This window comes from Capra hircus, chromosome 15 (genome assembly GCF_001704415.2).
Source record: "Capra hircus breed San Clemente chromosome 15, ASM170441v1, whole genome shotgun sequence".
NCBI classification, from domain to species: domain Eukaryota; kingdom Metazoa; phylum Chordata; class Mammalia; order Artiodactyla; family Bovidae; genus Capra; species Capra hircus.
The window spans coordinates 6,134,946-6,157,809 of NC_030822.1; the positions used below are offsets into that span (position 1 = coordinate 6,134,946).

The following is a 22,864-nucleotide window of genomic DNA, read 5'->3' on the forward strand; positions in this document are numbered from 1 at the left end:
CCCCATCCTCCTCCCGAGACCCTGGCCTAATGCGTTGGCATTTCTTTCCTTCCCCAAAGCTGAAGGAAGCGCCTACCCAGATACTCGTAGTCCGGTAGGGCTAGGCGCTCCGGACTCAGCATCCTTTGATCAGGGTGGCTTCAGAGCTCCAGCTCCTCGGCTTCCGGAACCCAGGTCTCCCGGCTCTCCTGGTTGCCATGGCACCCACGCGGCGGGAGAGGCAGGAGGCGGAGGGGGTGTCACGCAAACAGTTTCCGTATCGCAACTCCAAGCTGGCAGTACCAGTTCCGGGAGCAGTCGCCTCGCGGCGGTCCTAGTTTCTTGGGACTCCCTTTCTTGAGGCGATGGTTTTAGAGGAATTTGAGGCGGAGAGTTCCTCTGAAACCATCATATATCCCGGTGTGGAAAACTTATTCCCAGCCGCCAAATATCCTCAATTTCTGAATTTCATAATTCTTCCTGCTTTGTAGAACTGTTATCATAATAGTAGCCTAGATGGTTTAGTCGCTAAGTTGTGTCCTATTCTCATAGACTGTAGCCCATCTGACTCCTCTGTCCATGGAATTCTCCAGGCAAGAATACTGGAGTGCATTGCCATTTTCTCCAGGGGATCTTCCCGACCCAGAGATTGAACTCAAGTCTCCTGCATTGCCGGCAGTGTCCTACATAGCAGGCAGATTCTTTACAACTGACCAACCAGGGAAGCCTCACAATAGTAGCTCCCACCTCTAAATCCCCATAAACATTTAATATCCCATCATCAAATTTTTTTTTTTTTTTTGTGGCTTCCCTGGTGGCTCAGACTGTAAAGCCTCTGCCTGCAATGCAGGAGACCGGGGTTCCAGGGGTCTAGAAGATCCCCTGGAAAAGGCAATGGGACCCCACTGCAGTACTCTTGCCTGGAAAATCCCATGGATGAAGGAGTCTGGTAGGTGTAGTCCATGGGGTCACAAAGAGTCGGACACGACTGAGTGACTTCACTTTCTTTCTATTTTTATCTGATTATTTACCATCTTAAATTACTACAAAGTGCTTTCACGTGCCCATATCTCGGCTGCTCCTTGAGGTCAGAGATGTCTTTGCTTGTGACAAGACTAGGCATCCAGAAGGTGCTCATTAAATCCTCTATGACTTCATGGACATTTCCTCTCAAATTCCTCTTTATAGCCCCTCCTTCTACTTCTGTCTCTTACTATTTGATATCCTTCCCAAATGTCTTTTTTTCTTCCCCTACAAAGACACTCCACGTCTTAGGGGAATGGGATGCACAAACAAGGATATCTATTGGATTTTTCCCCCTCATATTCCTAATTGCTCACTTTTCCTTTAAGAAGGTAGAGAACCCCTTGGTTTTCAAGTTTCCAGATATTCACATATAGTATTTGTCTTTTAGCCCCTCTCCACACCCAACAAGGGGTTAGTATTGTACAGCACTTGTCACAGTTCTAACGCAGTAGAAAAAGCGACTCTGTCCTCACATTTTTAGCTAGCTCTCCCCCACACAAGGTGAGGTTTTGTGGACAGAAAGAAAACAAAAATCATTTTTTCAAAGGAATGACTGGGAAACCAGTAGGCCACCTACACTGGGAGGAAGAGGAAAAAGGAGGTTCTCTCTGTGTCCTGAGTGGGTCTATTCTTAGCCTCCTCCAGCAGAAGCTTCAAACCTCCTAATCCTCCCTTTCCCTTAAAATTGTGTATGTCTCATTTCTAGGCTCCTGTGAGTCACTCTGAGTTTAGATGTGGTAAGGATAAAGGGCCAAAGCCAAACTCAGGGCAGCATTTATTATCTTGAGGTAATAAATTTGCTAATTTGGTATTTGATGTGAAGTTCTGCAAATTTGATTTGAAAAAATGTTGCCTCTTCCTCCACCCTTGCCTCCCACCGCCCTGCCCCACCCCCCATGCACCTTGAGGGTATGGGAGTTTCATAACTTTTTTTCAAAACTTTAACACCTGTGGCTTTTTACTGTATTATTAATTAATTAATAGGATGGTAATTATTAAGGATTGTAATTTCATTTTATTTCCAAGCAACCTGAAGCTATTCACAGGTCATTTCATTTGTCCTCATAAAAACTTTCTAAAGCAGTGCTCCCTTTTCTAAATAGGGAAACCGAGGACCGGGTCAGGAAAATGACTTGTCTAGCATCATCCATCCAGTCAGTGGGAGAGCTGGAACTGGATCGCAGCGATCTCAACCTCCAGGATAGTGGTCTGACCGCTAAACCACATAGCCTCTTTTTTTAGGGTTTGTTGGCTTGACGTTTATTTTTTTATTTTCCCCTTGGCTCTGCCCTGCCAGCAACTGTGAGCTCCCAGATAAAAGAAGAGAATTTTGAGTCCAGGCTGAACATTTGACATTGCCTCATTTGTGGGGCATTATCCTGGGATTTGGAGGGTGCTGCTGTTGGGGTCTGTGCGGTGGATCTGGGAACCAGCCCCAAGAATATAGCTTTGTTTGGGCATTAACCCATTTGCGGTTATAATAATGAGAAGTTTCAGCACCAGTGGCGCCCGACTGTTAATGACTCAAAGAAAGCTAAATAAGAACAAGATGTCATCTCTGGAGCAATTTGTAGGTTTTTCCTACAGCTCCATCCCTTCCATAAAAATCCTAAGGGCCCTTATATTTAAAGTCAGCGTTCCACTCTTAATGTCCTAAACAGTCTATTGAGGCAGAAGACTTAGAAAAGGGCAGGTGGTTGCTAGGCTAAGCCTTCAAGAAACTTTGAGGTTGCACAGAAATAGCAGGTAGCCTTTAAATGGTGGCGGAAGTACTGCTTACATTTTTCCTCTTTATACTTTTCTTTATCCTTAAAATGATCTATAATAGGCATACGAACAACCTGAAAATGAACAATAACTGAGTGGCTTGAAAATCTTTAAAATGTTTTTAAGCAGAAGTGATGACCCTTCATAGAGAGTTTGTTTTTCCCCAAAAGCAGCCATTACTTTGAGATTTCTTTTTTTTTTGCCGTACATCACATGAATATGTTTTGGCAACCCATCAGTGGCAAAGGAAGTTTTCTAGTGAAACCTTTACAATCGGATCTTAAGAAAAGGAGAAATATACAAGAATTGTTAGAGTCAAGTGTATTTCTGTAAACCTATTGAATGTTAAAAAAAAAAAAAAGAAAAAACATCTCAGCCTTCAATTAGATGGGCTTTTCAGGTTCTTCAATTATTATTACATACTTCTGAAATTTTTACCCAAACAAATAATCATCAAGGTAAACCAATAAATTAGAAAGCAACTCCACAATCCTGAATATAAGCAAGTGATATGAAATCGATCAAAGCATAGAGAGGGCTTGAGATGTGACAGTCAGTACCGCAGCATAAGGAACGGAAACATCAAACTCAATAGAAAAAGTGCCCATGAGAGAGGATATGTTAAGACATCAATTTATCAGATTATAATTTCTAATTATAAAGAGAAAATGAACAGACATCTCTGGCTCTGCAGAGGATCTGTGGAGAGATGGATAGGGAAGAAAATCCTCCTTGGAACTGAAAACCACAGAAAAGCAAACATAAATGTACCAAATAGTTTTAAACCTCAAGGAAACAATAGAAAGAAAAAAAACGCAGTCTGAATTATTGCTACAAAACAGGTTCAAGAAACTAGGACAAGCTTTTATCAACTCATCAAGCAGAAAGATGCTAAAGGCGAAGCAGCTACTAAGAAATGCAGGTCATGAAATTCATGCTGAGCTACTAGGCTCTTCTTCAAAGACTTATCTTCCATAAGAGAAAAGCAAAAAACTAAGTGTGGTGCCCACTGCATGAGGTTTACATGTTTACTTTAAAATACTATTCACAGACAAATCATTTTAGACTGCCCCAGATCAGCAGACCAGAACTTTGGGAGAACTTGCAAAGAACGGTCACAAATTCTTGGTCAGTTAAAGAAAACTAATGCATCGCAAGAAAGTGGTTTAGAGGACATGGCTTAAATTGAACTGGAGCCCAAAGACAATTACAGACTCGTACCTTCTTGTTATTTTATATTTTCTGTGCTGCAAAAAGTTGGAAATTATACTTTCATATAATTTAAAAGAAAGGAAGATTTTTTTTGACTCTTCTTGGTAGCCCACAAAAATTAGCCGTGCCTTCCTCTGTCCTAGAGTATGAACCTTGATAAATATTTATGTCATTTTCACTAAGGGAATAGTAGGACAGTGTTACTCATTTAATAAATTATGTAAAATGGAAAAATTCCTTGAAATCCAAACTAGCAAGTTTCACTCGAGAAGAAACAGATGACTTGAATACCTGTCTATTTATAAAGAAATGGAATTTTTAGTTAAAAATCTTCCCACAAAGAGAGCTCCGATTTTCCAAAATGTGATTTTGTATCTTTTAAACATTTAAGTTTATGAATTAAAATAGAAAACATTATCTAATTTCCCTTTGGAATTCTTCTTTGTCCCATGGGTTATATAGAAATGTATTATTCAGGATTTCCATACACCAGACGGTTTTCCAGAGGTGTTTCTGTTTTGTTTAATTTTTTGTTTCTTTGTGCAATCTGTGGGATCTTAGTTCCCCAGTTCAGTTCAGTTCAGTTCAGGTGCTCAGTCATGTCCAACTCTTTGCGACCCCATGAATTGCAGCACGCCAGGCCTCCCTGTCCATCACTAATTCCCGGAGTTCACCAAAACTCATGTCCATCGAGTCGGTGATGCCATCCAGCCATCTCATCCTCTGTCGTCCCCTTCTCCTCCTGCCCCCAATCCCTCCCAGCATCAGAGTCTTTTCCAATGAGTCAACTCTTTTTATGAGGTAGCCAAAGTATTGGAGTTTCAGCTTTAGCATCAGTCCTTCCAAGGAACACCCAGGACTGATCTCCTTCAGAATGGACTGGTTGGATCTCCTTGCAGTCCAAGGGACTCTCAAGAGTCTTCTCCAACACCACAGTTCAAAAGTATCAGTTCTTCGGTGCTCAGCTTTCTTCACAGTCCAACTCTCACATCCATACATGACTACTGGAAAAACCATAGCCTTGACTAGACGGACCTTTGTTGGCAAAGTAATGTCTCTGCTTTTGAATATGCTATCTAGGTTGGTCATAACTTTCCTTCCAAAGAGTAAGCGTCTTTTAATTTCATGGCTGCAGTCACCATCTGCAGTGATTTTGGAGCCCCCCAAAATAAAATCTGACACTGTTTCCACCGTTTCCCCATCTATTTCCCATGAACTGATGGGACCAGATGCCATGATCTTCATTTTCTGAATGTTGAGCTTCAAGCCAACTTTTTCACTCTCCTCTATCACTTTCATCAAGAGGCTTTTTAGTTCCTCTTCACTTTCTGCCATAAGGGTGGTGTCATCTGCATATCTGAGGTTATTGATATTTCTCCTGGCAATCTTGATTCCAGCTTGTGCTTCTTCCAGCCCAGTGTTTCTCATGATGTACTCTGCACAGAAGTTAAATAAGCAGGGTGACAATATACAGCCTTGACGTACTCCTTTTCCAATTTGGAACCAGTCTGTTGTTCCATGTCCAGTTCTAACTGTTGCTTCCTGACCTGCATACAGGTTTCTAAGAGGCAGGTCAGGTGGTCTGTTATTCCCAACCAGGAATCAAGTCTAGGCCCTCAGTAGTGAAAGCATAGAGTCCTAACCACTGGACCACCATGGAATTCCTTGATTTCTAGTTTGATTCCTCTGTGATCAGATATAAAATCTTATATGGCTTGAATCTTTTTGCTTTTATTGAGACTTGTTTTACGATCTGGAATATGGACTACCTTAGTAAATATGCCTCAGTACATGTTGTGGGTGCACTTTGAAAAGAATGTTTATCCTGCTATTGTGGGGTGGAGTGTTTTATAAATGTTAATTTCACACGTTATGCATGTAGCTAAGGACTAGAAATAAAATGTAAACAATATATTAGAAAAAGTAGACTTTAAAATTTATGTCATTTAAAAAAAAATGATTTGAATTATCCTACCAAGCTATGAGTTCCTGGAAGTCAGAGACAGTCTTCATTCATCTTTCAATTTCCAGAATCATGCACAGTGTGTATTAAACACTTCCCCCCTACTTTAGATTAAAAGCCTAGAATATGAAGGCCATCCAATCCATGGGACTTATGATTGCCTCACAGGAACCAATTCATGAAACAAATTCATTAAATAAAGAGGCCAGAAAATGGCAAGGCATCATTGAGAAGATTAAAAATCAATCAGACAGCACTGGCATCTCCTCCCTACACCTAAATACTATGTGTGATAGATCATCATAGCTTAAGAAATACCCAGAAAAAAAGCAACTGACTCAACAACAGGTGTAGAGATTATGCTGCCTATAGACAAGAGAACTAGTTTAGGAAGCTGAAAGGGAATCTACTAGGAATCACCAAATAAACTCAGGATATGAACTGGACATTCCCAAAGTTTAGAATCTCAGGACAAAAAGCTGCAGTTGGTGTCTATTTTTTCCCCCCCAAGTCATCTTCTATATTGTCACAGAGTTTATTGTTCTAAAATTGAAATTTGACCATGTTACTTCCTTACTTTGAAAATAGTGCTGACTCACCGTTACTAGGATGAAGCAAAATTCCTTAACATGCAAACATATATATTCCTTCACGGTCTGGCTCCAATCTAGTTTTCCAGCCACTATGCCATTCACTCTTTCCTACACACGTAATTCTCTTGCCATACCTTCCTTCCCACTCACTATTCCCAAACATACTGAGCTCATTCACAACCTCTTGCTTTGGGATAAGCTTTTCTCTCCACCTAGAATGTGCCTCTTCCACATTTTCTGCCTAGTAAACTTGTACATAACACTTCCCTGGTGGCTCAGCAGTAAAAAAAATCCACCTGTAATGCAGGAGACTTGGGTTCAACCCCTGGCGGGGGCGGTGGGAAAGGGGGAAAGATCCCCTGGAGGAGGGCATGGCAACCCATTGTAGTATTGTTACTTGGGGAATCCCATGGGCAGAGAAGCCTGGTGGACTACAGCCTATGGGGTCACAGAGTTGGACATGAGTGAAGAGACGGAGCTTGCACCCATGCAAACTCTTACACATCCTGTAAGACTTTGGCAAAATGGCACCATCTCCATGAATTCTTATTCAATCTCCGATATAAAACTGAGTAAAGGCAATGAGTAAGGACAAGGCACATGTAGGGTGGTAACCTCTGAGGCTATGACACTGAGCTGAGAGTGGCCATAGAAGGGTCTGGGGAAACAATATTCTAAGTAGAGGAAATGGTTTGTGCAAAAATTGTGAGAAATGGTAGTGTGTTGCAGAGCTGAAAGAAAGCCTGTGTGCCTAGCACAGAATGAACGAGGGGAAAGGTGGTCACAGAATTAAGTGGGGGGCAGCTCATGAAGGACCTCAAAGAACATGTGAGAAGTACAGCCATTATTCTGAGTGGAGCCATTATTCTGAGTACAGCCGTTATTCTGAGTAGGAAGCATGGGACGGTTTTTAGCCTAGTAATAATATGATCTGATTTGTTTTTTAGGAAGTCACTGTGCTGCTGTGTAGAAAATGAATTATAAGGGGGCATGTGTGAAACAGACCATTTACAGAGATGTTTGAGTCACGGTTGTTACCAATGAGTATTTATTCATTGGTCCATTTGTTTATCCACCATTCTAAATTCAACTTTGCCGCTGAAATTAGCAAGATGTACTGAGATGTTTGCTGCAAAAGCTCTACTTATATGTATCAGGTATGTGACTATCAAGCTTTCAGGAGATTTTTTTTTAAATGCGCTAGGAAGTCCCATTTTTCAGGATGTGCCCCAAGTTACACCAGGGAACTGTATCAGCCATGGTACTCAGATCTTGCTCAAATACTACTGTTGACTCGGAATGTGAAAAGTGTTGGTGCCAGAAAGGGTTTTGTGGAGCATCTGGCATTAAAGAAAACCTAGAAATACAAACTGGACTATTTCTTTATGCCTTTTCTCTTCTGGTCTCTAGTAGTAGCTCCGTGAACCTAGATAAAAGCATTTGCTGTTGCCGTTTAGTTGCTCAGTCATGTTCGAGTCTTTCGGGACCCCATGGACTGTAGCCCGTCAGGCTCCTCTGTCCATGGGGATTCTCTAGGCAAGAATACTGGAATGGGTTGCCAAGCCGTCCTGCAGGGGATCTTTCCCACCCAGGGATCGAATCCGTGTCTCCTGCATTATAGGTGGATTCATTACTGCTGAGCCACTGGGGAAGCCCAGATAGAAGCATACCCATTGCTAAAAAGTTACTGAGATTTTTCTGTAAACCCTACAGACTCTTTCTTGGCTCAGGGCCTTTGTACATACTATTCCTTCTGCCTAGAAGACCCACCCTATCCACTCTTGGTCTTGTGAATCTTACTCAGCATGAGTGTTAGTGCCTCTGACAAGCCTTCCCTGAACCCCCAAATCTAAACAGGCTCTGTCCATTTCCTCGAATACTGATAGCATTTATAGCTTTAAATTCATTCATGAGATTATTCTTTTAATGCCTCGGTATACTTGTAGCCTCCCCAACTTAGACTTTAAGTTCCAGGGATGCAATATATCTAGTTACCATTGCTTCTACAGTGCCTGGGACATAAGATATTCATAATAAATACTCCCACTAGGTGAGTCAATACTAGTAATAGCCAACCCTGGACAGATAGGTATGAACTCTTCAGCTCCTTTAGTTGTGCTTTCTCTTGTTTTCCATTTTATAGCTTTAAGGTCTCCCTCCTCCATTCACACAAGAACGTGATTCCAGCGATGGGGCAGTTTTTTGCAGACTCATGTTCTTAATTTTTTTTAACCAAGGTTTCTCAACCTCAGAACTATTAACATTCCAGGCTGGATAATTATTTGTTGTGGGGAGAGATATCTTGCCTATTGGTCTCTGTTCATGATTCACCAGTAATACTTGCTCCCAAAAATGTCACCAGGTATTGCCCCATGTTGGCAAAAATCATTCCTGATTGAGAATCACTGGTTTTAAAGTGTGAAGTGTCAAGCCTTTTACTCTCTTAGAAGAATTACTTTTAGAATTCAGGTTGTCGAATGATGCATGGGTTAGAGGAGGATTCTACCAACCCAAGTGGATCAAAATAATGCCCATTTCTATTTTGTTTCTGTAGCACTTCCTGTGTGTCCTTTGAAAAGGCCATTTAGTGATGGTCTAATTCAAGGCAATGTTGTGACCTTTGAAATGCAGTCCCCTGGTCCGTTCTAGAAGGATGAAGGAAAGGGGGGTGATGTTTCTGAGGAAACCAATGCCTCTGAGACCCCCTCTGGCATTGGCAATCCCCTACAACTTTCCTAGGGGCATGTCCCAGAGGACAATAAAAGGGAGACAAACAGCCCATTCTGGCATGCTTTTCAGGATCTCTCACTACAAACAAGAAAGTCTGAGAGGCCTGGTAAAAATAAATATGGCTTAGCCCTCCTGGCACAAGAGCAGTTTCTGACAGCCAAGACTTAACTCACCCTAGGGGGTGACCCAGCCAGAGACCATGCACCATGTTCGTTTCTACCCGTTAATATTCCCAGTGATTCACAGCAGCCGGGGACGGCCCTGTACACCAGGACTGTGCGGAACCATGGAGGAGGAGGACTGGGAACGCACGCAGAAAATGCAGTCTCCTGAGCCTGAGTCAGAGGGGGACAGCCAGCCTCCCTGCTCCTCTTCAACCCCAGAAAAACAACACAAACCATGCCTTCTGGAAAGGAACCTGTCTTTTGAATACAGAGTGGAAACTGTTTATAAATTCTTAATCCCCTGACACTGAAAGTATGGTGACCGCCTGTTCTGGATTTTTGGGGACAAATGTATTCATTATACCACATGTCCTCAGTTTTCATGTGGGGGAAAAAAATATGGCCTCCAGAATCACGAGGTCTTCCTCAATAGGTCAAAAAGCAAGCCTTCATAAGCAACATATACTGAAACCCTGAGACCAATGAAAGCTGCATCAAAAATGTTGTGGGGAGGGGGATTGAGAATCAGCCTCTGCTTTTCACTTTTTTCTCCTTGGATTTTAGGCTAAGATGACACAGGTCTTAAAGGTTGACTGTTTTCCCAGCAGTAAGATCAAGTAAACCTGATCTGACTCGACTGCCGCCATCAGACAGCAAGAAGAACTACACACGGATAATGCCTCAGTGTTAGTTACCATGGTGACGTTAGTGCAACCACATTTCATCTGGGTAAAAATTTCAGGCAAAACAGAATAGAGAAATATTGGCTAAGAAGTAGTGAATACCGCATTTCTTTCTTGCTATTGCGAACTTAATGTTAGCTTTGGTCAAAGATGATAATTGGAAGTGAAAGCCTCTGGAAAATTGCAGACAAGCAAGGATGAAATGGTGACCAATCCATTGGAGCAATCTCCTAATCTCTTTGCTCTGTACCAAATTACTTTCCCCTCGGCTAACATGGGGCATTTGGGGCTTCCTGACTCTATTTACTAGTGAGAGGAAAGTGGTTTAAGAAAATCGCTAATGATCCAAAGGCAGAAACTGCTGGCATACTAGCTTGGATAGAAAAATGGTATACAGGACCCTAAGGAAGCTCCAATACTTAGGCCACCTGATGCAAAGAACTGATTCACTGGAAAAGACCCTGATGCTGGGAAAGAATGAAGGCAGGAGGAGAAGGGGACGACAGAGGATGAGTTGGATGGCATCACCGACCTAATGGACATGAGTTTGAGTAAGCTCTGGCAGTTGGTGATGGACTGGGAGGCCTTGCGTGCTGCATTCTATGGGAAAGAGTCGGACACGACTGAGCAACTGAACTGAACCGAAGGAAGTCAGGGACTTGGACAAAAGAAGCAGGGCAAGATTCAACCTAGAAAATGGAAGGTGGTAACAAAATTAATCCATATTATTAATATATGCTGGAGAGAGGCACAGGCCACAAAGCGAAGACAAGAGAGAAATTTACAACTTTATATACTAACCCCAAAGTTAAATATTGCTAGAAGGCTCTAGAGACTGGAGCTGGGAGGAGGCTGAGGTCTCTGAGAGGATACCACTGCAAGTAAAGACTTAACTTCCTTACCCCCTTCCTTCCTTGCCAGGATCAGAAAGTCAAAGAAGGTGAAGAGGCTAACCACGCTGATTTACAAAGACAGCGAGGAGGAACTACGTCTGGGCCAATTCTGGACGTCTGAGCTGGGGCGACAGGACCCAGACAACCACCTCAGGAAATGAGTACATGAAAAGGGGAGGTCGTGGAATTCTTTAGCCCTCGAACAACGCTGCCTAGACTGGGGGCCCGGGTGATGGGGGGAGGGCGGGGGAAGGGTGGGGGCGGAGAAAAATCTCAGAAAAGGAATTTTGACAGTGAGAACGCTAGTGAAGATGCAGCGCTCCAGGCCCCCTGATGGCCCTTGTTTGATGTCCGTGAAGCCCGAGAGGATTATGCATTAGCAAGCGCTGCGTATTCTGAGACATCAATAAAGTCTGGACTCGGGGCCCGTAGGGGTGCCGGGGTCACGTCCAGGCGACTCGGGTCAGCTTGGGTGCACCACTCTGGCCCAGAACTAGAGTGAGCGGGGATCCGAGAGTTGCCGCTACGATGACACCTTTTTTTTTTTCTTTTTAAGTTAAGGACATCCGAGCAGTAGTAACGGGGACAGTGCGTGGGGTGGGTGGGGGGGCTCTCTCGAGGGCTAGGAATGTGGGGGTGGCTTGCAGAGGAACTGGGCCAGCGCTGGAGGCGCCGGCGGGTGGGGTCCGGGGACCGGGAGGCGGGGGCCGAGGGCGGGAAGGGGCCGGGCCGGCGCGGGGGGCGGGACCAGGCGCGGTGGCGGTGGCGGGGGCTGCGGCGCTGGGGGCGGGGCGGCAGGGCCCGGGACACCCCCCTCCCGGTCCCCTGGCGGGGCGGCTTCGGCTCGGCCCGCACTGGAGGCAGCAGCAAGCCGGAGGCGACCGGCGGGGCGCGCCCGCAGCCGTGGACCGGGACGCGGCCCCTGAGCGGGGAACCTCCGCCGATACCCTCCGGCGCGCCGTCCCGCGGGAGCCGGCGGGACCCCCGGGCCGGCAGGGAGCGCCGGCGGCGGCACCATGAGGCGGCCGTGCGGCGCGCTGCTGCTTGGCGCCCTGCTCTGCGCACACGGTAAGCGGCGCCGCCGCGCTCGCGCGCACCCGCCAGCCTGGAAAGTTTGTCCCCGGGCTCCGGCCGCTGCAGGACTCAACCTTCCGAGAGCTGATCGGCGCGGGCTGGGGCCTGAGAGCCCCTCGCCCTCTCACTCCAAGCAGTTCGCCCGGAGATCGTGTGCCGGGGAAGGGGACCGGGAGCTCTCCACCCCTCCTCGCCCCCGATTCCTCCAGCCCGAGATGGGGCAGCGGCGACCGAGGAGCTCCCCGGGCTCGGGTCTGGGCCAGGCTGGGTGGAGGGTGTGTGTGGGAGGGGAGAGGTCGGGGGAAGATCCAAGGCGTTCGCCCCCTCCTTCCCTCGCTGCTCTTTGAAGAGCTGGGGCGCTTCCCGTTTCGGGGTGACCCACGGTCTCTGTGTCCTTGGTGCGAATGAATGTGTGCGAAGAAAGGGAGGCGGGGAAGGATGGGTCGCTAAAGCACAAATTGTAAATAGTCTTCCTTCCAGGGTCCGGGGTGGAGGGAGGTTTCAGGAGGATTGCGAAGAGAGGCTCCAGTGGAATCTGAATACTTGAGCTCAGGGGATTCCTCCCGATTCGAGGAGCAGCTGCTCCGACTCCGGACCACGCTCCCGCCAGGGTCCTTGGGCACTGCTCGCTCGCAGCATCCCCACTTAGCGGTGTTTTGGGTTCCCTCTCCTGGCTGTGGCCAATCAGTTTCTTGCCCTGGCTCCTTCCCGGAGGAGGGGGAGGGGGAAACAGGGTTGGAAAAAGGGGCAGAGGAGGGACCGAGGGAAGAAACTGCTGGAAGGCTCCCGCAGATCCGTCCTTGCTGGGACAGGGGGGCGGGTGTCGCCGAACCTCACCAGGCAGCCGCCCACCCCACCCCCGGCCGGCGCGGTGGCCCTCGGGGGAGCTGGAGGGGTGGCAAGGGGACTGCTGCTTCATCTGCTCCTCATTAATAACTTGTTTGGTGCCCGAACGCAACTGTTGTGTGCGATGACGGCTCCGGTGGAATCTGTTTCTCGGCAGCCGGCTACGATCGTGGGTGCACCCCGTGATTTAGCAGCTGCCTCTAGTTGGTGCCCGAAGATCAAAGAACTTTGATCTTTGAACCCCAACCCTATTCACCCCCCTCTGTTCAACCGAGGTGTAGGGGGTGGGGGCCGGTGGTGGTGGAATCTGAGTCTTCGCATTCTCCCCCCGCCGCCGCCGGGATGAGGCGCTGGACGGGGTTCAGAGTGATGGGGACTGGAGACCACGGCCTCCTAGCCGATTCTTTCTTTAACGTAAAGGGAGCGCGTGTGGAAATAGTGCGGATTTCGGAACTTGCCTGGCAGGGCGTGGAGATGCCTGAACACTTGTTTTAAAGATTGGTTTACCTCCCGAATCCAAAACAGAGTTCTCTGCCTGTTATTTAGACAACCAGTGGGTTTTCGATGACTTTTTCCATGCCCACCGAGCGCTTAACTCTTCTCCTGGAGTAGCAGCGCGGCCACCACGTTCCTCTCTGGACTGTCCTCTCCCCCTCCGGGGTTCTCTCCTCGAAGGTTATTTGTAGCCTCTTTGGCGTGTTGGGACAGCGGCCCTACTAGGGTAGGAATGTAGCTGCTCTTCCCACCACATGGGCCCCTTAAAGGGACAGCTATGCTTTTTGGGGGCTTTTCCCCTTCGGCTGCGAGGCAAGAGGAGGGAGCTTTCCTCCCTGCCCCCTGGAGGAAGTTTTGAAAAAGATCAAGGGAAATGGCATGGCACTGAAGGAAAAAGAGAAGGCGGGGGTGGGAGGGGGGGGAGGCACGCTAAAACGGATACCGACAAAGCCAGAGAGGAGATTGTCGCCTTCTGCCCTGGGGAGTGGGGAGCTGGAAGGTTCCTGGCGGAGACTGGCCAAGAGGATTTTATTGCTCCAGAGCTGTCAAAACTGCATACACTACATCTGCATTGAGAACCGGGGTAGAAAGTTGTGTATATTCTGTGCGTCACAGAAGAAGGATACGAGGGCTCTTGGTCACTCTTTGGGTTCTTTTCAAGGTAAAGATATTTAATGGAAACTTCAAGGCATGGGAGACTCTCTGTATATGTGCCCAAGGACCCTCAGTGGCACCAAGATCTAAACTTTGCCTAGCCTGCTGCTGAGCCATCCTCGGAGGCTTGGAAGGGACAGATTCATGGTTCACCAGTGAGACTGAATAGTCACTCAACCAAAAATACCTATGTTCCAGGGGCTCAAGGAGAAGTCAGTGTGTCATAGTCGATCCATTAGACAGATCGGACCTCAACTAGGAATGAATTCAAGTCACTAAAATTCAAGGCACTTATTTGGATGCTGCTAGTACTTGGGACTTTTCCTAGAGCCTGTGGGATTGGCCTGAACCTGTGTAATACTCCTAAAGATTTTTGGAAGGAAACTTGATGACTGGTAATAGCCCTGGGAATCTTCCTGTTGAGGGTTGAGGTGAGGCCTCGGACAATCCACCACCATTTGGAGAGTGGAAACCCTGTTTGTCTTGGAGATCTCTTCCAGGTAAGCCTTGGTACATAGAGGGTTATTTGTGAGGCTGAGTGACAAAGAGTGGAGCTGAAACTGGTCTCCTTTCCATCTGGTGTTGTCACGGTGCTCTGTTGACCTTGTCCCTGATCTTACTGGACTTGTGAAAGATGCCTGGCTCGTCACTGATTTTGGATTTCCTCTTCTGTACCCTGCTGAGTATCAGATAACATCTTTGGGACTGGCACATGATATTAAGAATGACAGGTGCAAGGGAACTGAGTAAGGCCTTGTCTGATACTGAGCACACTGGACTTGCCCATCTTCTGGGCCAGCGGAGAACACAGGACATTACAGAGGACAGGATGTTTTACTAGCCTTTCTCATTCTTTCTACGGGTTGACTGCTAATCTTGATCCCTAAGAAGAAGGAAGATGGGAGAGGCTGGCTATGTTGCTTCTCCTTTGAAGGGAGGGTCAATCCTAGGGGCTTCCAAAATAGGGCAGAATTTTGGAGACTACTTTAAGAAGTAGTCTTGTCTTTTTTGTGTGTTTGGACACATCTCGTAATTTCGTGACTGTTCCTTGCCCGTGACCGACTAGGTCCGTTAGCCTGTTCCAGCCACGGTCTCTACATTCCTTGACACAGTTTAGCTACGAGTTTTGTCACAGTTGCCTGGACATGGGGCATCTGGCCCCAGACTGTGTCTGGATTACCATCTCATCTTCAGTACTGGAAACCTTCCTCCCTTTCTCAGCCTGGTGGGATTCAATGTCCCAGGAAAGATTTCATGCCGACTGGTTGGCTGGCAGAGCCAGGGTTTGGCCCTATAAATAGCTCTGGTGAAGGCCTGTGCTTGCCACTCTCCTTCCAGCTTCGAGCAGACAGGGTCAGGTTGTTTTTCCCCAGCACACTCAGGAGCATTCCCTGAACTGGGCTCTGCACCCATCCATTTGTTCATTCATTCCCTGGACACACATTGGTCAAGTGCTGATCTAATCCCTGCATGCACAGCTCCATGATCAAGAAGTGCAGGCAGTTTGAATCTTGGCTTCACCACGTCTTGGTGATCCTGTATAAAACACTTGATCACCTTGAACTTCAGGGTTCATATCTGTAAGGAAGGGGCTGGAATAGTAATAAACTATCATGCAAGGATCCTGTAAAAATTAAATGAGACAATAGTACATTCAAATCATTCAGCACAGAGTCCCACAGATAAACGTTGGTTGTTAGCTAGCGTGCTTGCAGAAATGGATTAGAGATGAGTTTCGCCTTTGGACTATGGGAATCAGGCAAACAAGTAGTTAAACTACAGTGTCAGGTGCTAAAATGGAGGCTCAGCCCTTCATTCATTTAAGCTGGGTTTTGCTCTGTTTTTTTTTTAAGATCATGCCGCTTCTTTCCCTCCTTGAACACCTAATGAAACTTGAGCATATTTCTCTCCTGTCCACACTTCGGAAAAGAAGTCTGTGGAGCTCTGCTGCGAGTCTAGCGGGCTCACTCTGCCTCAGTTCCCTTGGGTCAGAGCCTGGGAGGCGGGGCTTTCCTCTGAGAGCATCCCCGTGGTCGGGGTTGCAGCCAGCCTTCTCGCCCTAAGGTTGCTGTGACCCTGGGTGAGGGGTTCTGGCTAAGGTCTCCTGGAGCTGCAACCATTTAGAATTCCAGGCTCTCCCTCCCACTGGCCTGGGAAAGGACAGGCCCCAGAGCTCATAAGGTAGTAATTGCCCCAATTTGGGGGCTGGGCCGCTGTGGGGCTGCCTTCGTTCAGGACTACTGTCTTCAATCCGGAATCCTGTTGGCATGCAGGGAGAATAGATTGGAGTCTCAAGCCCACGACCCAGCCCCCAGCCTCTCCACTCATCGAGTTTGACCCCTGTGGTCTCTTTGTTTTTTCCATTTAAGTTGGTGCCACTGATGTGATGGTTGGGGTGGGGGCGGGGGGGAGGCTGCGGAAAGTTGACCGTAACCAAGAGCAGCCGTTCCAAAGAGCTGATTCTCCAGCTTTCCCGGCAGTCCTTTGACTCCATTTTCTGGTCTGCATTTTTGATTTAGCAAGAGGCAAACATCCTTGGTGCCCCTGGGCACCTTTTACGCCCTTCCGAGCAAACTTCATTCTTTCACGGCACGTAGGCATTCCCATCCTCGCTCACAGCTGAGTGGATCGCCCACCAGCTGCCCTGACACCCTGCTCCCTGCTCGTTCAGGTTAGAGTGAGGAGGGGAAGGGCGCTGCCCGAGCCCCAGCTGAAGAAAGCCTCGCCGGGGACTCGCTGCAAGCCCAGACACAGCCCACCGGAGCTCCCCCCTCACCTCTGTGCAGAGCCGGGAGGATCGGAGGATTGGAGTTGCAAGCAAAGCCGGAAACAAAAGCCTGGGAGCAAACCTCCCATCTGGCGGAGAGGCAGCACAAAGGTGCAGCTACATAATTTATCACTGGAGGTTTTCTGGGGCTGGGGAAGCTCCTGGCCCTAGAGCCTTTTGGTGGGGGAGAGGGTCCCCCACCACCTCCCATCTGGGTGAAGCGCCGGGCAGCTACAGGGTAGAGAGACACCTGATTAGCAGTGAAATAAAGGCGCTTCGAGGTTGGAAGGAGCTCCGGTGATCTCTCCTCGCTCAGTTGCTCCACTTCCTGTCCAGCCTGCAGGGCAGGGGGTATGGGAAATGCTCCAAATAGTCCCCTCCATGGCCCCAGCCTGGGGAGCTGACTGTCACCATGGCCTGGATGAGGACAAGAGATAGTTTCTCTGTTGGGTTGACTATGGCCTGCTGGAAATCAAATACAGATGCTGGGTTCTAACAGCCATACTTCTAGCAAATAAGGGCTTCCCAGGAGGCTGAATGGTAAGGAACCTGCCTGCCAAGCAGGAGATGTGGGTTCAGTCCCTGGGATTGGGAAGATCCCCTGGAGAAGGAAATGGCAACCCACTCCAGTATGCTTGCCAGGAAAATCCCGCGGACAGAGGAGCCTGGCAGACTGTCAGTCCTTGGGGTCGCAAAAGAGTCGGACACAACTTAGTAACTAAACAACAGCAAGAAAGCAAATAAGAGAGGAGAGTTTCTTTGTCTTTCCACTCCACCACCCCCCCCCCCCACCCAACCCCATACTTACCTGCTGTTTAAACAAGAAATTTCAACCACAGGCTCAGAGAAGCAAAAAAAAGTGAATGGCTTTAAAATATACCTCCCCCAAATGAGAATTTCTGCTCCTCTAGGAGTGATCTCTGGTGACCATTTTTGCATAGCAAGTTGGGACATGTGGTCCAAAAATGATAAATGGGCTTCTAGGGCAGTTAACACTGGTGAGTCTCTTTTCTGTATTGCTGGCGCTGTGATAACTGTTAGCACGTTTTATCACATTTACTCCTCACCGTATCCTTACTAGGAAGATTCTGTTAGATTCCTGTCTTATAGATGGGAAGGTAAGGCTTGGGCCATTTGCTGTCACACAGCTAGTGAGTAACTGCCCCAGGATTTGAACCCAGAGCCTGAGGTGTTAACCCTCTAATCCACACTGGCTCTGAGAACAGACTCTTTTATATGTAAGCTAAACCAGAAGACCCTGCTCAAGACTGGTCTCTATTTTATCTCAGAGTGACTTCTCTCTGTTTTCAGTCTTCTCAGAGAATCCCAGTGCGTAAAGAATTACCTATCCGGTGCTTTTTTTTTTTTTTTTTGATGGAGGGAGGCTTTAAAAAGCTCCCAGGAGATGTGGTTTGTTGCTCTTTGAAGCCATGTGTTATCCTGTGGGCCTTGGGTTTTGAGATGTAGGGGGAGGGGAGAGCAATATTCTGAGCAGCGTCTCAGTGAGCACAGCCGCCTCCAAGCCCTGCTGGATTTGTGGAGTCTTGTAGACTGAGCTCCTGGGCGGGGTGAGGAGACCTCTGCGGACCTGTATGGAGACATAGCCACATTACTGGCTTGAGGGAGAAGACGCAGATGAAGATGGTGGTATTAACAGCAACAGAAACAAAATAATGGCTGCTGTGATGTACTTTGTATGCATTATTTCATTTAAACCTGCTATCAACCCTATGAAATAGGTGCTACCGCCACCCCCATTCCACAAAAAAAGGAAGCTAATCCTCTGGAAACTAATTGCTCTGAAATTTAGGTTCTAAATGCTCTTTTCTATGCTTGCCTCCTAGGAATTGGTTGATGACAGATTAGGTAAGGATAAAGGATGCCATGTACTTCAAGCTCCCCCAGAGAAGGGCCGTAAAGCAGGACTGTGGTCATAGGACTCTCCCCCGTCTCTTCCTGAGGCCGCTTATGCCGCCAATTTAACACGTGGGAGCAGCACTGCAGCTTGGCAGACAGTCGAGTTTTTAGACGTCTCAAGCCCTGAAATATTAGGGCTTAATCAAGGGGTGGCTGGATAAGACAGGCTGAGTGAGTCAGACTCTGTAATAGTAAAAGTAGGCACTGTCATTTATTGAGAGCTTAGTATATGCTAAGGGCTTTTAATGAATTAACTAATTCAATTCTCATAACACCCATGGGAGGTAGGGGCTCTTATCCCAGTTTTCCAGATGAAAAGCTAAGGTAGAAATTAAATAACATGCCCAGGTCCAATGGCCAGTATCTAGCTTCGTTTTGTTCCCATGTTCTTGACACTATGCTCTTCTGCCTCAAAACTTTGGAAGCTGACCATTAAAGACATCTTTTCTGTGTTTGAAACTGGCAAGAGAGGACTGAACTTGCTGGGACTGATAGTCATGTGTCTCGTGGTGTCACTTTTGAGAGGGCCCTCGAGGAGAAGAGTTTATCAGATAGATTTTCAAACCAGGTAAGGTTGGCCTCTAGGGATCTAGGGACAGAGATAAGGAAAGTTATGGATGTCAGTAACTCAGCCTGATAACACAGCAAATGAATGGAACTCTTGTTGGAGAAAGGAGTGAACTTATGCTTTACCTGGATACAAGTAGGTAGCCACCCTAAAAAGAAGATTCTTGCTTTCTTGAGTATAGGGTAAGTCAGAAATAACCACTTTTATTTCTCATGTTCTGGGTTTCCTCTTTTCCTCTGACTTCAGCTCTCACAGGATTCTCAAGGGATTTGTCATTTTTTTTTTATTTTACCAACTTATATGATCCACACTACATGCAAACATTGAGCTACACACTGAACACAGATACAAAGCTCCGTATCATACAATTCCAACTGCCAAGAGACTTCTGGTCTAGCAGGAGAACAGTGGTCCCACAGTGGGCTAAGTGCTGCCATAGAGGAGACTCCAGGGGCCCCTGGGCACAGGGCAGACGCTTTCAGTTAAGTCAGGCTCCATGGATCCAGGTGGGGCAGCATCAGGAAAGGGTTCACATCCTGGCCTCCTGCTGCCAACCATTTTCCTTGTTTGGTATTGGTTCCAGTGTTTTTTTGTGTGTGCAAGCTCTGACTTCTGTATAGAAACCCGGGTCTCTCTTGACTCCAGGTATCTCTTGGGTAAGACCAGATCCATTTCCACGTGGCCTTTGGCTGCTACCCCTTTCAGCTATGTCAGTTTTGTCTTGCGGCGTGGGCCTCCCTTTCAGTGGGAGATACTTACTGAGTAACCTGCCCAAGGATTGGTTTCTTGATTGGCCTGGATGTAGTTTAGGGTCATTGCAAACAACTTATCCTCATTAAATAAGGTTTGTATCTTCATCATGGCTGCCAGTTGATAGAAAAGAAGACAGCATTGGAGAAAAGAACAGTGTTTAAGAAAACCATTCCTGGTGGCCCAGTGGCTAAGACCTTGTGTTCCCAAGGCAGGGGGCCTGGGTTTGATCCTGGTCAGGGACCTAGATCCTGCATGTTGCAGCTAAAGAACCTGCGCGACAAAGATTGAAGATCCCAAATGCTGCAGCTGAGACCTGGTACAGCCAAACAAACAAATAAATATTTTTGCAAAAAAGAAAAATGTCCTTCACTTATATGAGTGATGCTGTCTCACTTCCCCACTGTAATCACTCCCATGCTGTGAGAGCTGTTGTGTCCCGATACACACAGGACAGCCCTTAAGCCTTCTCATTTCTGGTTCAACTTGAAAAAGCTGCTCTGTAGCTGTGCATAGTCACTGGACACCTTGAGCCTCCAGTGAAGGTGTGGTCCCTCCTGAGCTGAGCATTCTGAGAAGTGGTGAGGAGCAACGCCTCTCCCACTTGCGTGTGCCTCAGTGAGAAGCTTTACTGAAAGTCCGGTTGCCGAGACCATAGTAACAGAAGAATATTGGTCTAAGGATCAGAATGGGGCTGCCCTCCTGGCTCTCCTGCTTAACCTATGACCTTGCCCAAAGCAGATGACCTTACCTGTTAAAAGGGTACGACTGTAATGATTAAATGAGAACACAAGTGTGTGTGCAAAAGTAGCTTGCATACTGCTAAGAGAAACCACAGAACTTAATCATTTGCTGTGTGAAGTCCTGTCTTTTTCCAGACCAACACAGTAGTGAGGCGCTCATTCAAAGGACTAGGGTTCCATACTCCCCTTGCTTCGCTACTTGACCTTAGAGCAAGGGGAATAGGCCTTTAGCCTTGGCAGTAGCCAGAAGGAGAGGTCACTGCTAGAAATCCATAAACTCGCTGTGCATTTGCTAAATGCAGAAAGAAGGATTCGGAAATCCTAGTATTACCAATTCCCTTTTTGGATCTCAGAGATTTGGAAACTCTCGTAATAGCAATACCACGTATTGGGAGGCAGTAACATGAGGGGATTAAGAGCAGAGGGTCTGGAATTGACCTGCCTGTGTGTGAGTGCTGGCTCCAGCCCTTAGTATCTGTATGACTTGTCAACAGATTTCTCCTCCCTAGGTCTCAGAGTCCTCACCTGTAAGATGGTGATAATAATAACAGACACCTCCCAGGACTGTTGAGAGCCTTCAATGATGTAGCATAAGAAAAGTATTTGGAGAGCACGTGGTAAATATTCAGTGAGTAGTGGCTGTATTTTTATAAAGCTTTTGCTGTGTGCCGGCCCTGTGCTAAGAAGTTTACATGGATTTTTAAAATTTAAAACATTTTTTAAAAAGCATTTATTTGTATATTTGTCTGCATGGGGTCTTAGTTATGGCACTGGGATCTAGTTTCCTGACGAGGGACCAACACAGGCCCCTGGCACTGGGACTGCAGAGTCTGAGCCACTGGACCACCAGGGAAGTCCCAGATTATTTCGTTTAATCTTTACAAAACCCTTTGTGGTAAAGCTATTGTTATTCCCATTTTATGGATGAGGAAACTGAGACTCTGGCATGAACTAACTCGCTCAAAGTTTTAGAGTTAGTGGTAGAACCAGGACTTGAACTCCAGCCTCTCTGACTCTGGAATCCGTGTTCTCTCCCATGTTCCACAGTATCTGGTAGTATAAGCCGATGGATGTCTCTCTTTTTTTCTAAAGAAAGCAGTGAGAAAGTGGTAGGTAACATGGCTGAGATTTGAGTTAACCTCCTAGGAAGGCCTTATGAGCATATTAACATGTATCCTGAAAGCTGGATTACCGGATGATCAGGGATAGGGAACACTTTGGGAAGAGATCTTTTCCTTGTTGAACAGCATTAAATTGAAGGTCCCATCCCCTTTACTGCCAAAGTAGACTTGCAACGTGGCTGGGAAATAGTGTTCAAGGCCAGAAGCACCGGGGAGCGCTCTAACTGAGCATTTCTTGAAATGAAGACCACAGCTTGCCACCCGCAGTCATTTGTTTCCTTTCTTCACTCACCATTCTTTTAGTTAAAAAGGGTTAAAAGCTGTCCTTTATGATCACAGCCAGGACTCGAGTGAAAAGGCAGAATTCCACCTCCCAGGATCCCAGAGGGGCAGCAGTTGTCCAAAAGAGCTGAGTCTTGGAGGATAATGTGTCTGTTTACTGTATGAACACCCAAGCCAACAGTTTGCCTGTCGCCGGCTGCCTGACCTTCACATGCCAACGTTCAGATGTTGCTCTGACGGGCAGGAAGTCGTGCCTTTTCAACAACCAACTGGATGCCCACCGGATGGAATGCTTTGTTTCGAAGTCTGCAGGGGGAAGTCAGGACTTCTGCTATCACTCAGCCAAAGGGGGTTGGGGAGGCTAAAAAAAAAAAAAAAATCCTCCGAAGGCTCTTCTTTGCCTACTGAATTCCTTTATTTTTTAAGATTTACTTATTTATTACTTTTGGCTGTGTGGGGGCTTTTCTCTAATAGTTGTGAAGTTGTGAGCGGGGGCTACTCTTCCTTGCAATGCGTGGGCCTCTTGCCACGCTGGCTTCTCTTGCAGGGCCCAGGTTCTAGGCACATGGGCTCAGTGGTTCTGGCGCACAGGCCCAGCTGCTCCGCCTCTTGGACAATCCTCCTGGACCAGGGATCG

General features: G+C 47.1%; 2 protein-coding genes across 6 annotated transcripts in view; one reads left to right on the top strand and one right to left on the bottom strand.

The window, feature by feature from the left end:
- The window catches only part of C15H11orf49 (chromosome 15 C11orf49 homolog), a 211,255-nt gene extending 210,994 nt beyond the window's left edge, over nt 1–261 (bottom strand). For 2 of the 3 annotated variants that reach the window (XM_005690160.3, XM_013969851.2), the window contains exon 1: nt 77–261. In XM_005690160.3, the coding sequence (XP_005690217.1) occupies nt 77–122 (46 nt within the window). In that variant the 5' untranslated portion in view covers nt 123–261. The remainder of the gene's footprint in view (nt 1–76) is intronic. The other variant, XM_005690159.3, reaches the window with a different exon arrangement.
- Nucleotides 11,916–22,864, top strand: part of LRP4 (LDL receptor related protein 4) — a 53,397-nt gene continuing 42,448 nt past the window's right edge. For 2 of the 3 annotated variants that reach the window (XM_018059129.1, XM_018059130.1), the window contains exon 1: nt 11,916–12,078. In XM_018059129.1, coding sequence (XP_017914618.1) covers nt 12,027–12,078 — 52 coding nt within the window. In that variant the 5' untranslated portion in view covers nt 11,916–12,026. The remainder of the gene's footprint in view (nt 12,079–22,864) is intronic. The other variant, XM_018059128.1, reaches the window with a different exon arrangement.